The sequence below is a fragment of the Chelonia mydas genome, chromosome 10 (assembly GCF_015237465.2).
Source record: "Chelonia mydas isolate rCheMyd1 chromosome 10, rCheMyd1.pri.v2, whole genome shotgun sequence".
Lineage (NCBI taxonomy): Eukaryota > Metazoa > Chordata > Testudines > Cheloniidae > Chelonia > Chelonia mydas.
Window position 1 is genome coordinate 65,833,736 of NC_051250.2, and position 17,999 is coordinate 65,851,734.

At 42.6% G+C, this 17,999-nt stretch overlaps 1 protein-coding gene across 6 annotated transcripts in view; it reads left to right on the plus strand.

Moving 5' to 3' along the window:
* Window positions 1–6,629: 6,629 nt before the first annotated feature.
* TM6SF1 (transmembrane 6 superfamily member 1) overlaps window positions 6,630–17,999 on the plus strand; it is a 34,119-nt gene continuing 22,749 nt past the window's right edge. Inside the window, exons 1-6 of one of the 6 annotated variants that reach the window (XM_043523679.1) lie at window positions 6,630–7,506; window positions 11,413–11,516; window positions 13,104–13,201; window positions 14,531–14,634; window positions 15,740–15,822; window positions 17,259–17,380. In XM_043523679.1, coding sequence (XP_043379614.1) covers window positions 7,415–7,506; window positions 11,413–11,516; window positions 13,104–13,201; window positions 14,531–14,634; window positions 15,740–15,822; window positions 17,259–17,380 — 603 coding nt within the window. In that variant the 5' untranslated portion in view covers window positions 6,630–7,414. Of the gene's footprint in view, window positions 7,507–7,642; window positions 7,665–11,412; window positions 11,517–13,103; window positions 13,202–14,530; window positions 14,635–15,739; window positions 15,823–17,258; window positions 17,381–17,999 lie in introns of those variants that run through there. The other 5 variants (XM_043523682.1, XM_037910582.2, XM_043523681.1 and 2 more) reach the window with 5 other exon arrangements.

A 17,999-nucleotide genomic window follows, 5' to 3' on the forward strand; every position in this document is an offset into this window, starting at 1 on the left:
ATGCGAGTTTTGGAACTGGCACATATTTTTAAAATTATTACAGATTGTTCCGATAAGCAGTCAGCATCCTTCCCCCACTACCAAAACAGAGAGAATGCTTCATAGCAAATAATGTATTTGTAGCTTATTGTGCTCCCTGGTTAGGAATAATAATAATAAACCTAGCTTTAATACTGTGCTGTTCATCAGTAGAGCTGAAAGCACTTTACAAAAGAGGTCAGTATAATTGCAAAGGAGGTCAGTATCTGGAACCATTTGATGGAGTCCTTTCCTTTTCATATTCAGTTTGATGCTGATAAACATCCATGTATCTGATGGATGTGACTGTTGTAACTGGCAAAGGAAGACACTCATGTTGCCACTGTCACAACTCCTACGTTACACAATTTCCACAAATTGTGAGTTTACAATAACAATAATTTTAAAAAATGATAAAGTTATCCCTTCCTTTAGAACTCTTTGTGTGTCCTCTCTTCTCTTAGGCACTGCTCTTCCACAAGAGTCCATGCAGGCAACCCCCTGCAGCTGCATGGAGCCTAGATTAATTAGTGGAATTCTAAGACTTCTGCTTGTCAAGAGACAAACACAGAATCAGGGCCTGAGATTCAGAGCTCTTAGGGGCAGGGATTGATTTTATCTTTGTGTTTTGAAGAACGCTAAGCACAGTATCAGTACAAAAAGTTAATTGTGGTTAGATATGTAGGTCACGTGGTATGTATCTGTTCCCTTCCCATCTTGGATGAGTGTAGTTCTGAGACTCTGGTTTTCAGTGAGAATACTCATGTTTACAATTTTAAAGTTTACTTACCATAAATATGTTCTAATGTATGCTTCAAATCCATGGATCATTGATATTCAGTTTAACAATGAAATGGACTTTTATCATTGTTTGCTTCCTCTTTGCATGTTGCTCCTGTGTTACTGAGTACAACTGGAGGGCTAGGTGGCACAAACAGCATACACAACAAGCAACTGTGAATTATGGGGCTGTAGTTCCATTGAGAGGTTTTGGTGATACCACTAAACTGGAAAATGAAATTCAATTGGCTTGTGAGCCAACAGAATCCTGAAAGATTGAATTACAGCCCTGTAAAATTTGCCAAAATGTGTCTACAGGACCAAATCCTGGTCTCATTGAAATTAATGATACTTTTGTCACTGGCTTAAATGGGATCAAATGTTGGCCTCTAATGCATGGATCGAGCAAGTGACAGTCTTGCATAGGCTGTCTCTATGCAAACTATGAGCTTCTATCTATGTTTTCTGCTGCTAGTTACTCACTACTGTTGGAGTTTCAGGCATACCCCTGAATATGATGGTGGATTCTTGGAAGTCATCAATTTATGAGATGTCTTTTGGTTCACATTGTACACTACATGTTACAGTGAGCTAATGGTCTTTCACAACACCTCTGAAGTCTTTGGATCATATGCTTATGCAAATAAGTTTAGAGTCTGGATTTTTAGCCCCATTTGTCCAATCACAAAAACATCATGCTGTTGTTATTTGCATTATAGTATCACTTAGATGCCACTACCAAAATCAGGGCCTTGAGATTTATAATAGGTGTATGTATAGTACCTAGCACAGAGACAGTCCATGTCCCAAAGAGTTTACAATCTAAAAGGCAAGCAAAATAGATGCACAGACAAGTGAAGTGAGGTACCCAAAGGTCCACAGCAGGACATTGGAGGAGCTGGAAATAGAACACAGGTCTCCTGACTCTCGGTGCAATGTCACATTGCCTCTCCAAAAACTGGTGCTCCATTTGACAGGATTTACAACATCGCACGATTTTGTGCAATGTATGGTTCCCAGTCACTAGAGCTTCAGCAGTGGAATAGGTTGGATTCAGGACAGTTATAGGTCCGCAGTGAGGTGTGTAAGGAATCTTATGAATCACTTTGCTTATTCTTATTATCTGCATATTCTCACTTGCTTGCTTTCATGATCAACAAAGGGCCAAATACTAAGATAATTTCCTCCCCTCCCACCACACACACACGCTATTGTGCAGCATTGATGTGCAAAGTCAAACAGTTATTGTGTAGCATCCACAAGTGGTGGCATTCCAACTGCTGAATGATAAAGTTCCTATTTATTTATTAATCAAATATGATTTTGCAACATTAAAATGACAAATTTCAATGCATAAGTGACAAGAAATAGAAAGATTACAATTCTCATGGCAACAATAACTCACCAACATTGCACATATATAATATTCTGAGTACTAGTTAGACTGTTAAATGGACTGTGAACCTACCTTTATTTATATAGTAAATGTTGTTATTGCACGTGTCACCAGGTGGCACTATTACACATAGTCTTCAAAGTTTGTTTTCTTCATGTGCAAGCAAGTTCTTAAATCTTGGAAGAAATGCGGGTGCCCATGTTAATTTAGGGGTATACAAGGTTCTGGGCAGAGTTTGCTGAGTGAGTGGCAAGAAAGTAATTGCTTTCTGCCTTGGTCTCTGATTAGAGCCAAGTCTTGAGGCAAAGTTGCTCCCTTAGAGATGGTCAGGGGTGTAAAAGAAAGGATTGCCAGTATCTCTGTTCTAGGATTAGTGCATATAGTGTAAGTAAAGCTAATTACACTTGGACTATGCCCAAACTGTATGTCATTGATTTCTCCTGCACTGAGAAGTCAACCTGCAAGACCCTTGACATCTGCTACTGCTTGGCAGAGAGAAAACGTTGTCAGAATGAGACAAGTGGTTGGAAAAAGAGGCATTAGTATATAGAGTATATGCAATGTCACTGAGTTGTGGGAGCGTATATAACAGGGGATACAGTGAATGGTATTCTCTCTGTTTTGATTGAACAAGGAGGCAGGACATTTTGGGAAGGGATGATATATTGGAATCAGAAGGTTCTGTGGCTGGCGGGAATGACCCTTGAGAGCCTCTCTAAAGCAAAGGCTGGGATGTTGAAATCTTTGAATGGTCTCTGCCTGTTAGGCATGACATCTGGGGGCCCCTTTGAGAGGAGAATGGATGGAATGTTGGAGGCAGAAGGTTCTTTGACCATGGGAAATGACAAGTGGAGCTCTTTTAATAGTAGAAGGAATGCAGTATTGGAAAGGGGGAAAGCTCAATGGCAATAGGTCCTGTAACTGGAGACGGGTTGGATTGTTTGAAGCTGCTGGTTTGATGGTGGTTGAGAAGTCAGTTGGAGTTCCCAATAACAGGAGAAGGGATGGAATTTCCACTTCTCCACTCCTTTCATCACTTTCATTCTTATCTCCATGCATTCATCTCTGCCACCCCTCTATACCTAGAGTTTATTTCCAACTCCACTGTGCCAGGTACCCACCCTCTTTTTTGAAATCCAAAATGAAAACTCATGTCTTCTGTGAAGGCCACAAACACTAATCCAGATCAGTAAAATGCTGCCACCTTCCCATATACAAATGAATGTCAAATCCCTACTTTAAGACAGAACCTTCATGATCTCACGCAGGGTGTGGCTGAATTGGTTGTCTGACTATACAAACTGCAAGCATCTCAGGGCTTGTGTATAATACTGAGCACATTTTTGAGTATTGGCAAATAATAATTAATAGTAATGATCACAATCTTGTGGAGTGATAGGGCATATAGGGGAAAGGGAGAAGTATCAGTGAAATGTGCACAGTAGAGGATGGAATTGGGAGCCAATAAGCTGGCTGGAAGACATGCAAAGAGAAATAGAGATGGAGACTCTGTTAGCAACGAGGACAAGACTTGTCTGGGGTCACAAGAAGCTGTGTAAAACATTAGGTCATTGCTGTCCCTCACAGCCGCACACACAAATTGTTGAGCACATGCAAGAGAATGGAATGGGCCATGATGCAGAATAACTGAGCGGTAGTGGAGAAGAAGACAGCCTCACTGGAGCCTGCCTATACTCACCTCACATAAACTTAGTTATGGTTTGGTGTAATCTCAGTCCTGCTGTTCCCCAATACAGCTGTTCATAATAGGTAAGGAGGATTTTCCAGGGAAGACAAGCAGAGTTACTGCCACAGGAGATCTGCTAGAAGAGGTTACCTTGGAAGATGTATTGATTCAGAGCCTCTCCTGGGTTCCTGGATCCTGTTTCCCTGGGCAGCCCTGCTGTAACTGTATTGTGCAGCCCCAGCTGAGTGGAGCTGTGGCCAGTCTGGGTTACTGCAGCCACACTGTGGGAGGATTTTCTGCTACTAGACAGAGACAGGCAGTGAAACTGCTCCCTACTCTTTAGTGGATATTTGCTCACCACACTGTTTGCCATAATTGGGACTTTCTGCTCAAGGGCTGGAAGAGGGCTGGAACAGCAAGGGGTGTTCCATGACAGTATTAAGCTGCCTTGGCAGAGCAGTGATGGGAACTCTTGCCTGCACTGAATCTGGCTCGAGCCCATCCACCAAAATTCACACAATTTAAAATAAAAAAGTTATAGATTGATTTATTTGTACATGATGGTGAAAGCCAAAGAAATTCTTCTCACCCTCAAAAAGCTATCTGTTCTCTGGCCCTAAATGGTCAACAGCTTAAGAGCATAAGAACCTAAGAATAGGCATACTGGGTCAGACCAATGGTCCATCTAGCCCAGTATCCTGTCTTCTGACAGTGGCCAATGCCAGATGCTTCAGAGGAAATGAACAGGATAGAGCAATTATCGAGTGATCTGTCCCCTTGTTGTCTAGTCCCAGCTTCTGGCAATCATAGGTTTAAAGAAACCCAGAGCATGCAGTTGCGTCCGTGACCCTCTTGACTAATAGCCATTGATGGACCTATCCTCCATGAACATATCTAATTCTTTTTTTGAAACCAGTTATATCTTTGGAATTTACAATATCCCTTGGCAATGAGTTCCACAGGTTGACTGTGCATTGTGTGAAGTACTTCCTTATGTTTGTTTTAAACCTGCTGCCTATTAATTTCATTGGATGACACCTCATTCTTGTGTTTTGTGAAGGGGTAATTAACACTTTCTTATTCACTTTCTCCACATCATTCATGATTTTATAGACCTTTATCATATCCCCCTTTAGTTGTCTCTTTTCCAAATTGAACACTCCCAGTCTTTTTAATCACTCCTCATATGAAAGCTGTTTCATAACCCTAATCATTTTTGTTGCCCTTCTCTCTACTTTTTCCTGTTCTAATAGGTCTTTTTGAGATGTGGTTACCAGCACACAGTATTCAAGGTGTGGGCATACCATGGACTTATATAAAGTTATTATGATATTTACTGTCTTATTTTCTATCTTTTTCTTAATGGTTCCTAATATTCTGCTAACTTTCTTGACAGCCACTGCACATTGAGCAGATGTTTTCAGAGAATTATCCACGATGACTCCAAGATCTCTTTCTTGAGTGGTAACAGCTAATTTAGACCCCATCATATTGTACGCATAGTTGGGATTATGTTTTCCAATGTGCATTACTTTGCCTTTATCAACACTGAATTTCATGTGCCACTTTATTGCCCAGTTACCAACTTTTGTAAGATCCCGTTGTAACTCTTGACAGTCAGATTTGGACTTAACTATCTTTAGTAATTTTGTACCATCTGCAAACTTTGACACCTTACTGTCTATCCCTTTTTCTAGATAATTTATAACTATGTTGAACAACACTGGTCCCAGTACAGATCCTTGGTGGACCCCCCCTCCCTCCACTGTGAAAACTGACCATTTATTTCTACTCTTTGTTTCCTTTCTTTTAACCAGTTACTGATCCATGACAAGACCTTGCCTCTTATCCCATGACTGCTTACTTTGCGTAAGAACTTTTGGTGAAGGACCTTAGGCAATAATATTTTCCTTTGAACAGTTAATTTGCTATATATGTTATCACTCACCCTTTGCCTTGGTTTGCAGCTTTGAGAACTTTTATGTGGCTGAAGTTTCTCATGCATGTACAAGTATTTTCTGGCTTATGCATTACTTTATTTTGGGACAAACTAAATATATTTCATTTAAAACAAGTTTTCCACACTTAAAGGGAAAGTATCAGGTTATAAAACAATTCTAAATATAAATTTCCATATCTATTTTGCCTAATAAGATGGTTGATTGCTAAAGCATAAAGAATTTTAGAACTCTCATTTACTTTTCACCATTCTTGCCATTTGTTGAACATAAGAATTGCCAGACTGGATCAGACCAGTAGCCAATCTAGTCACTTATCCTCTTACCAACATGGCTGCTTCAGAGGAAAATGCAGAAAATCCTGCATGATACAGTTATGAAATAACCTACTCACAGGAAAAGTTTCCTCCTTATCCCATTACTAGCGATTGCTATATATCCTGAAATATGAGGATTTATAGATCTCTTCAAAACAAAACACCCCCTCCCCAAGAATTTTGGGTTTGGTTTTTTTTATCCTTGCTATTATAACTCTGGTGATAATCTATATAACCTTCCCATGATCCCTTCTTGAATCCTGCGAAGCTCTTGGCTTCAGTGACTTCTAGTGGCAATGAGTTCCACAGGCTAAATATCCCCTGGACAGAATATTCCTTACCAGTTTTAATTATGCCGCCTTTCAATATAATTGCCTAGTCCCTTTGACTTTGTGTGCTTCACTCAACTTGCTGGAAGAAGACAGCCAAGTCGGTTTCACTTTTGTTTCTAGTCCAGTGAGAGAGCTTGTTTGTGGGTTTCGTGTATTCAGCGCTACAACGAGAATACTGCTGAAGCCCAAGCCCAAGTCTGGTTTTACTCACATTTTGTTTTAAAAAAAAAAAAGTGAAAAGATTGCTATACCTATTGTTACAAACATGGGGAGAAGGGGAAGAGGGCTCTGTTCTAAGTGGCTCTCTCTCTCTTTAACCACTACAGCTGGAACAACTGCCTTGCACGCTCACTGCCCCGTTGGGGACGCCTTGCTCCGGTCCACTGAGCTAATAACGCCCCGCAGTAGTTTGCAAGGGCAGCTAGCCTGGGACGATAAAGAGAAGTGACTTTTCCAGGCTTCCCCGCCCCGATCCCCCAGAGCCCGGCCTCCCTGCCGCCTGGGACCATGTGCAGCAGCAGGGGGTGATGACTGGCTCTTGGCTCGCTCGGGCCAGCCAGGCCACAATAGCTCTCATGCCGCTGGCTGCGGGCGGAGGGAGGGGAGAGGTCCCGGGCGGGCGGCTGTGGAATGAAGCGAGGCAGCCGCAGTTGTCAGTCCCGTCACTGCTGCTGGAAAAACAACGGGGGGCTCCGGTTTCTGCCGCGGGGGGGCGGAGGGAGCTGCGGGGGGGGGGGGCGCGTTAACCTTTGCGGCGCGCAGCCTGCCAGCGACGCGGGGGATGAGCGGGGCAGCCGGGCTGAGCCGCGGAAGGCAGGTCTAAGGGGCAGAGAGCGGCGCTCGGGCGGGGAGAACCGCTGAGCCGGGCCAGTGTCTCCGACCATGCCAAGCGCCCTGTGAGCGGAGCAGCTGCGGCCGCTGCTGGGATGAGCGCCTCGGCTGCCACCGGGGTCTTCGTCCTGTCCCTCACCGCCATCCCCGTCACGTACCTCTTCAACTTCCTAGCCGCCAGCAGCAGGTGAGCCGGGGGACGGGGGTCCCCTGCGCCCGGGCTGGGCTGGGTGGGGGGAGCCGAGCGCCCGCGGGGGCCAGGGCAGGGCGCGCTCCCAGGCTGCTCACTGCGTAGCGTATTTTTAGAAGCTGGGCAGGGGAAGGACAAATGTGGACCCGAGAGAGGTACAACAATAGCCAGCGCCAAGGGAGTGGGCGGGCGAGGCCGCAGGGGCTGGGAGCTGAGGCCCCGCGGGGGAGGGGGGGAGAGGCCAGGAGGGTTGGAGGCCGAGAGCTTGGGGGTGAAGGGTGGGGTTAAGGGGGGACCTCGGCAAGTGATTTAGGCGGGAAATGGGTGCAAAAGGCTGAGAGCCGGGATCTGGGCTTGGGGAGCTGAACACTGGAGCCGGGCTCCAGGGTGTGGGGCTGGGGTGCTGGAGCAAGGCGTTGTCCTGGGCTGGGGCAAAATATCTCAGGTAAAGCGATGAGATTAAACAAGAGGCATGGAAGGACATAGAGATCCTATATCAAGTTCTCACCTGTCAGCACCGTGGCTGTGGAAGGGGGTGGAGGAGAGATCGTGGGTGGAAATCCCTTTGGAAACTGCAGATCCAAACCCAGCCCCAATAAGTTCTTAATGGGTTTTTGTGCCCAGCCATAAAAATCCTTCAGGGTTTTCCCTTTCAAAACTGTGGAAGTCCCCACATCAGTGGATCATTCATAGTCAGTTCCAGATTCATCAGAGTCTAAGGTCACCATCATGCCCCCAAAGAAGTCACTTAAGGTTTTGCTATTGACATCAGTGGGTGAAGAATCAGGTCCTAAGTCTTACTGCATGGGAGTAGTTTCAATTTTTCTGTACCTCACCCTCCAAACAGGGCCGGTGTAACCACTAGGTGAACTAGGCAGCCGCCTAGGGCGCCAAGATTTGGGGGCGCTAAAAAGCAGTGCTCCCAAATTTTTTTTTTACACTATTGCTTAGGGGCAGGTACCTGTCAGTCTCCAGCGTTCGGGCCGTGCCAGGGCCAGCAGCCTCTTCACCTCGGAGTCTCCCCCGCTTGCCCGGGGGCCACTCCTCCTCTCAGGCTTCCCGGCTGCTGCCACCGCGGCTGCCCGGGAGGACGTGAGCCGGGGGCGCCGCAGTGGAGGAGACGCAAGGGGCCGGGTTCAGCTGGGGCCCCGCACCTGCCGGCCGAGAGCAGCAGGAACTGGGCGCCGCTCGGGAGGAGCCAGGTGACCCGAGCCCAGTGTGGCGGCAGCCTCCGCAGCAGCAGGGGCAGGCGGGGAGCACAGGCGCCCTGGGCTCGGGCCACCCGGCTCCCCCTGAGCGGCGCCCGGTTCCTGCTGCTCTTGGCTGGCAGGTGCGGGGCCCAAGCCGAGCCCGGCCCCTTGCGTCTCCTCCATGGCGGCGCTCCTCACCCGCGTCCTCCCGGGCGGCCGCGACCAGGGAGCCTGAGAGGAGGAGTGGCCCCCGGGCAAGCGGGGGAGAGTCCGAGGTGAAGAGGCTGCTGGCCCTGGCGCTGCCCGAGTGCTGGAGACTGACAAGTACCTACCCCTGCCCCATCCTGGTACCGCCTGCCCCCCAGCCCAGTGAGTTTTATCTGCCCCACCAGCCTCAGTCCCCTGCCCCATACTGTCAGACACCCCAAGCTCACTGTTACACCAGCACCCCTGGGCAAAGGGCCCCCTGACCTTCACAAACAGCTGTCATCGCAGGCCTGACAAACTCACTGCACCCCACACGTGTCTTACAGGGCACCTACCTACAAAGAGGAATGTGGAAGGGATCCACACAAGGCTGGTAACTTGTCAAGAGTGAGAATCTTTGTGAGATGTGTGCATGGGTAATATTGAAAGAATAACGTATTTACCTTAAAAGTCTGCTTTACAGACTTGGAGTAGAAATTAGTCACCAGGGGATAATGGCCCTTTGGGGCAAGGGGGATTTGTCACCCTGCCTAACCTGGCTGGTGATGCAGTGCAAGGCTCAATTGTTTAGCTTTGCACAATAAGACTTTGAGTGGGACACCATCAGAGGCAATGGCAAACAATTGAAACGCCTTAAGGGTAAAAAAGAAACATTACAACAGCCGTTCTGACAGGCTGTTTATAATGCTAAGTTTACTAGTTTTCGGAGGTTGTTGGGGGGGGGCGGGGGCAAGGTGGAAGTTTCACCTAGGGCGCAAAATATCCTTGCACCGGCCCTGCATCCAAGGGAGAGTTTCCTCAGCTGTGCCCTACAAGAGGTCCCTGAAGATTTTCCAGTGTTCTACAAAGTTCTACAAAAACTTGAGAGAAACTTTGGATTTAAAATGTAGAAAAGGATCCCAAGAGTCTTTCTCCTAAGACACTTCAGGACTAATGGAGCATAGGGCCACAGTTAGCATCAGACATGTCGGTATGCTCCACTGCCTAAAAGTTTTTCAAAAAGTCAGTGCATGTAATAGACTGTGTTGCTGGTTTGGGTTGGAAGGGTCCAGGTACTTCAGATATTTTTGTAATATTCAGTGTGCAGATTTCTAAAAAGTTAGTGCATGTTTGATTCATTGGCAATATTTCTTTCTAGTAGGTACACACCACTGTGCAGAAAGTCTGCATTTTATTCTATTGAAGTACTCAATCCTTCAATCTTTACTCAATAAATAGATCCAGTGCAAGATCCACTAAGGCTGAATAGCAGGATTAAGATTGAAGGAGCAAGTCTGAAATGTAAAACCATTCTTAATTTCTTGTCAGTTTTCATATTGTTTAAATATAACTTTCTAATTTATTTTCTTGAGGAGAAAAATCAGACTTGTAACTAGTGTATCTTCTGAAACCATATCCTGATGTCTCCAATATTCAGAATATGTTTTTTGAACAACCTTATGGTTCACCTAATTCTCCCCATATTATTTTGTATATAAGCACAAAGGGGATGGATTGATCTCAAGAATCTGCCCTAAAGTGAATTTAGAACAATTTGCCAATCTAGAGATGTAAATAGATTTTAAATGAATTCTATTGAAAAATTTTTTTTCCTTGGGGAAGCTAATGTTTTCCTCTTTTCTCTCTGCGCATTGAGTATTTCCATCATTTGTCCACCAGCACTTTACACAGCCTCTGACATTTATCCTCCAGGCCTTGTATTATGGCCTCCATCCTTATGGAAAAGGAGGTCCTCCCTGCAGAACCCTATCAACTCTATTTGCAAAGCATTCACCATGAGTCACACATAGCACTTCTCTCCAGCACCTGAGAACACTTCTCTAGCATTTCCTGCCCCTGGCAATCTAGGGCCTGGCAGAGGGAGGCCAGAAATTGAACCCAGAGCTATCGTGAGGCACTGCACAATGCTACCCCCAGTTCACCAGGCTGATCAATTTGTTTTTTTTGTAATTTTACTCTGAAAACATTTCCTTTCACAGCTAGATACTTTACTGTGGCAGTTAAACTAGATGTTCATAATGGCCCTTTCTGACCTAAAAATCTATGCATATATGACTTTCACAGCCTATTTGTCCTAGTTTTTGCTAATGTCAGTATAGAAACTGAATTTAGTCTGACAATCTAACTTTCTGGACTAGTTGTTTATCAAGCTATTTTAACAATAAGGAGTCCGGTGGCACCTTAAAGACTAACAGATTTATTTGAGCATAAGCTTTCGTGGGTAAAACCCCCACTTTTTCAGATGCAACTTGTTATAGATGATGACATGTAACAAGCAGGCATGGAAGTTCTGAAAAACAGTAAAAATGTATAATATTATAAACTCTGCAAGGATTTTAAAAAGCAAAATTTTTCATTAGTAATTGCATTTAATTTAAGAGTAAGGGGGTACACTTTTGCTTTTGAAAAGTGATCCTTTTGAGGTTAGCTGATAAGAAAAACTGCAGAGTTGAAGGGGGCACGTGGGTGCTTGTTTTTAATTCCCTATTTTTAAAAATAATTTCAGTTCCTGGGCAATTGTAGCAGTTGGATCCCTGATTCTGATTTTCGTTGCTCTAGTAGCTCGTACTCTGGTCAAAAGAAAACCTCCAAAAGACCCACTGTTTTATGGTATGTATTAGTATAATTAAAGAATTTATTCATTGGTTTGAAAGTTACATCTCATGTGGACATACTTTATGGTTGTTACCATTTGTGTCTATAGAAGGGTAACATGCCTTTAACCTGATAGAAACCTTTTAATAACTTTGGGCCCCATGATGTAGGGTGCTAAGTGGATCTCAACTTCCACTGGAAGTTGAAGGAGCTGAGCAGGGGTTGAAATAGGGAGTGGAGGGAAAGGTAGTGCTAATCTTCAGCCTCTGCCAACAAACCAACTCCACCACTTGAAAGCCAAAATGAGATACTCACAATGGACGGTAGAAGAGTTAAAAATCTGCTCTGCTGGGCCCATCCAGTTTTGTTCCCCGTGGTGGAGCTCAGGTGACACAGTGGCGCTTATTGAACACGTCAGGCCTGGCTCCTCCTCATTAGGACCCATTCTCCTAATGGACTCAGTGGGCTTCTTTTGGGGTTTGTGCCCCTGCAGGAGGGTTTGGATTCCCAATTGGGCTCCATAGGGCTGGCTGCCCCTAGATGATACAGATTGTCATAATCTGATCATCTCTCTTCATTCTTACGCAATAAATATTCCACTAATAATATCTAATAACCATCACTAGGCTTCAGCGTTAACACCAAAGTGTGATGAACGGAGTCGTTCTCACCTCTCAGTGCTATCGTTTTAGGCTGTCCACAGACTCAGGCAAGCATCTCAGCATCAGCATACTCTTTTCATATTTCAAGGTTATTGTCACTACCTTAAGACCGGGGAGATGTAATTGTTTTTTAGTGAAAGCTTAGATTCTGGAGCACCATATGGCAACCTACAGGAAAAACTACTGGCTCATTTAGTTGCCTCAAGCTCCAGCCCTAGACCCTTCCACACCTTGCAGGCAGAGCCCATAGCCCAGACCTACTATGTATTTTTACCCTCTGCTACTCATCCCATAACCATACACCTTTATCCTCCAAGGTTGCATATGTTGCATGGTGCTGACAACTCTCAGTTCATAAAAGTCACTCCCTATGGAGTCACTGAACACCTTTCAGACTAGGTTTCCTATGTGGTCATGGCTCATGACAGCAAAGCAGGTTCTCCCTGCTCCACCCCAGAAAGGGCAAGTCACATTTTCCTTTCCTTTTCTGCCAGCCCCTCCCCTTCTTTCTTCTGAGTATAACTGGAATGTTCAGTTTTCCTCAAGCAAGACCAAATGTTTGCAATTGAGGCAGTCTACATTATATGGTAGTTTCTAAGGGCTACCCAGTCCTCTTCATGTGATGCTGATCACCCACTGAGGTCAGTAGGAGCTGTGCATGTGGATGTATGGAGTACATGTAATTAAGTGTAGCTGTCTTGAAGAGTACACTTTGTGGCAAAATATTGGTATCTTAAAGTATTTAAACTAGGTATTGCTAGGTAGCAAGTTATATTGTCCATTATATATCTGTCTGGATGTTTTCCTTACAACAGATAAATCTCCCCGCAATTAGATGTTAATCTCTTAACAGTTTAATATTTCAGACTATGTACTGACAGCCTGCGATTTGCAAGCCTTTTTATATACACTAATTTCTTTTCTTTTCATATTACTACAGTTTATGCTGTATTCGCTTTTACCAGTGTAGTGAACCTTATAATAGGACTTGAACAGGATGGAATTATTGATGGATTCATGACCTACTACTTGAAAGAGGTAAACAATCATTTAGCTTATGAATTTAAAATCTTTACTATTGATGATTGGATAAAATCTTTATTATAAAAATGCCCATGGCAGAAAAAAGCCATTAGAAAGTTAACAGGATATGAAGTTCAGTATTATAATTTATTTCATATGCCTTGGACACTGAAGAGGAAGATACTGTCATTTATTTGTTTTCATATAGGCTATGAAGTATATTTACCACTGCAATTTGGCTTTTCTCTTAATAATATAAATAAGAGTACTTATATGTCCAAAAGAATCTTCTTGGGTTTGATTTTACTCTCATTAAAGTCACTGACAAAACTTTCATTGGCTTCAAGCCCCAGCATATTATTTCATTTAGTTGCAATAATACTGTTCATAGGGGACTTCTATGGCATCAGTGTAGTTAATGCATACATTTCTACTGAACTAGTTAATGCATGCATTTCTGCAGAACTCCATAGAAATTCAGCAGTCATTAATGGAGAGCGAAAGTGAAATATTACAAAACCTGTAAGCTTAGCCTAGAAGAAAAATAATGAATCTTGTGTTTTTGGTTAATCCTTTTAATAAAAGGAACCAAAATGGAGTGAAAAACCTGATGGTGCCAGATATCAAGTTAGCAGAATCTGTTCCCTGCTGAATCTCAGTGTCCACCAAAAATAGCACAATGAGGGTCCGATCCAACATTCACTGGTGTAATTGAAAAGACTCTATAGACTTCAGAGAAATTAGTTCAGCCCTATGAGCTTAAATATTACCATCATTAATGTGCTCAACACTATTGTTGGGTCTCTAGATTGTTAAAAATATCTTTGCTGAATTAAATCAACCAGTCTTTACATTTCATCACTGATATATATATGTCATAACTTCAGATTTTTGAACATCAGTTTTTTTAGAAACAGGAATTTCCCATAACGTTGCAGACCAATGATAGCTGTTTCAGTACTGGATCCCCAAATACTGATTTAGTTGGTGTTGGTCCTGCTTTGAGCAGGGGATTGGACTAGATGACCTCCTGAGGTCTCTTCCAACCCTAATATTCTATGATTCTATAAGAGCAAGGCATAACCCCCTCACCACCAGAATGCACCTACTTTTGCAATACTATACTCTAAAAGGTATGTCTATATGGAAGTTATTTAATCCTAACCCCAGATAATGATATGGATGCCTTGAAACGAGAGTTGACAGCCAGAAAAAAATGGATCCCTAGACTGAATGAACACCAGTCACTTTATTCCAGCCTGTTTACCTGCTATTCTTAATACAGTTCTAAAGTTTATTGAATCTCCTTTGCCATTGCACTGTTTTAAAATCCATTTTCTTTAGGGCGAGCCTCATCTGAACACAGCATATGGCCATGTGATCTGCTATTGGGATGGCTCTGTGCATTATCTGATGTATCTCTTAATGGTGGCAGCTATTGCGTGGGAGTAAGTCAGTCTGATGTTTGTGTAACATTTGTTTAGCTTTCCACACCCCTGTATAAGCCACAAACAAAATTAATTTCCTGTGGCTGTGCAATGTTTAGATGGTTGAGTTTTTTAAATATTATTTTGTACTGTGTAAATTTGTTGGGCCAAATTAAGCCCTACTGAAATTCCATTACTCTCTGCAGAGTTAGATCACAACTGGATTTGGCCTCTTGTTTCAGATGCACAAGGGGGAGCAAATAAACAACCCGTGTTCTCTTGCCTTTGCACTATAATTCAAAATGGACACAGTTAATTAGTTTGGTTAATGAGTGTTTTGTTGATGGTGGTGGTTTTATTAATTATTATCATTATTGCTGAACTTGATGTAGGCAGCAGAATAAAAATTCTACCATGACTTTTATCTAGACGATTTACTGTACAGGACAAAACACAGTGCATTTGTACAATTTATATTAGCTAACCAGAAAGTGGAAATCCTAAAGAGAATGCATGTTCAAACTCCGTGGTATAATTATTTCAAGAGAGCAGAACAGTGTCTTGGTCAAGACTACATGGTCTTCTTTCTTTCATTTCTACCAGGAAGTACTGTTTAAATAAAGAGGTAGTAATAATTTCTGGAATATAAGAGTCTTATGTTGCTTACTCTTGTGGAAAAAGTTAAAGAAAATAATGATTTAAATGCACATTGCAGGGGAAATATTTCAAAATATACTGTTTTGAAACATCAACCTTCTGGTAACAATCATTAAAGCAAATTATTTTCAAAGCCTTGTACAACAGGTGCCCACTGAGCCCTTCTGTGAGTAAAACCTCCCACAAAACAGGTAATTAAACACAGAATCCCATATTGCTCATATAATTATCTTGTTTATACACAAAAATGCAGTGTCCCCGCATAGGTTTGTTTCTATCACACCTCTGTGTCCACCATTCACCACCACATTAGGCCCAGATCTTTAAAGGGTGCTAGGCATCTAAATACCTTTGAGGATCTCAGCCTTCTCCCTTAAATTGCTATCAGCAGAAATCAGTATAATCTGAGGACAGTTTTTGATAGTAGTGTTCTAGGGATTGTGCATTAAATCAATTATTTCTGTTTCAGAGAAAGTTACAGAACCATTGGCCTATACTGGTTAGGATCCATTGTCATGAGCATTATTGTCTTTATGCCTGGAACTATTGTGGGTAAGGAGATTATTCATATAACCAACTTTCCCATGTGAAGCATTAACATTGTTTTGTTTTCTACTTCCTATATTGGGTTAATAAAAAATAAGGCTAACTAATCTCATAACCAAAATATAGTATATTGCTTCTTACTTTAATATAACCTTCGAGGGACTTCAGGAATATAAACAGATCAGTTAACCAGATACCAAGGATTTTTTTACTTTGGGAAGTGTGTGGATTTACCATTCATTCCATGGCGACAAGAAAAAATTTATCACCTTATTTTGCTATCGGCAATAAGGCCCTGATCCAAAGCACATAAGTCAATAGAAAGATTCTCATTGACTTAATGTGCTTTAGTTTGGGATATGAAAAAATAACTATGTCTGTTTGTTATTAGTGTTTAAAAATTGTTCATCTATTGATTAGCATAAAGAGCACTTGTTGCTTTACAATACAGTTGTCAGGGGTCAGGCAAAAGGCATCCATAGGCACTTTTGGACAAATGAATTCACAGCTGCTGCGGCTTGAGAAATTGTTATTAAGTCATGTTTATGTCATACAATTGTTGACTTGAAATGCTTTAAATTTTTCTTACATAAATAAATGATTTCCTTCTTGCAAAAAGCCTAACATTATGATTTTTCAAAGATGATTCGGGCGAGAGGGAGGTTAGACACACTACTGCCATAAATGAATGTTAATGTGTTTACAACCACTAGTTGGCTTTGAAAATCTCAGCCCAGGTATTTATAGCTAGGATGGAGCATTCATGGTTCAGCCTGATCAGTCCATTGCCTCTCTCTCTCCACACACATGTTGCATATTTACTATGCCACAGAAGCTCTTCACCTCTCTCCTATACAAGCTCAAGATCTCTGATTTTCAGGGAGTCCTCTCTGCCACTGATTCTGACATACAGACCAGATCCTCAGCTGATGTAAAAGGCACAGTCTCCACTGATTTATAGCAGCTGAGGATCTGGCCCAGAATTTTTTGTGACCCTTTTTCCAAGCATTGTCACTGCCCTGCATTAGAAACCAAGATTTAGTAAGCAGAGCATATCAGACTTAAAAGTGTCAGTTTTTCCTTTGTGAAAGATGCCTTTATCTAGAGCAGGTTGTATTAACAGCTTTCTGAGCTCTTCCATCCCTGTGGGTATGTAGAAAAGAGGTCAGCTGAGGCAGCTGACTGTCACAAACAGAAAATCTCATCTTTGAAACACACTGTACTGTATCTAGTTGTTACCTGCTTGCATGTGGCTCTTCCATTTGCCAGCACAGGCTTTTCCATCACATTTATATGCTGGGTTGCAAGCATTTAAAAAAGCTTTTAACATCCAGCATTATTGTAACTGTTTGGTGTGGATGCTCCATGGGATATGCTGTAATTGTCTGCATATACAGTTAGTATACAAATTCTTCACGTTTTATGATTATTTCTTTTAATAGGTAAATATGGAGCAAGAATGTGTCCTGCTTCTTTCTTAAGTGTACCGTATATTTGTCTTCCTATATGGGCTGGGTTCAGAATCTATAATCATCCTTCAGTGACTTACAATACTCCCATCAAGGTAATGTTACTATATTAAATGTAAACTACTATACTAATAGCATTAAAAAGACTAAAAACTTGCTCATTATTCCTGCAGAGTTTTAGTGGAGTGCACTGTAATGATTTATTATGTTTGTAATGGAGATAATATTTTAATTAGTTATTTTGTTAGTTTCATTGTGGAGTGCAGAGGGAAGCAAGGTGATCAGGTGGTTAGAATGAAGGACTAGGGGTGAGGATGTGTGTATTCTGTTCCTGACTGCCATTTACTCAGGGCAGATCTACGCTTAAAACACTGCCGTGGTGTACAGTAGATGCTACTATGCTGGTGGGAGAGCATCTCCTGTTGGTATAGTTAATCCACCTCTGCAAGAGACAGTAGTTATGTCAATAGTAGAAGCCCACCTGCTGACATAGTGCTGTCCACACCAGGGTTTAGGTAGGTATAACTGCATCGCTCAAGGGTGTGGATTTTTTTTTTTAACATAGTTTTACTGACGTAAATTTGTAACATAGGCTTGGCCTCAATCTATGACCTTTATAGTCCCAGTGCCTCAGTTTCCCCATCTGTAAAACAGAGATAGTGATACTTCCCCAGCTTATGATACTAAGATAAAGGTGCTATATAACTAAAGATA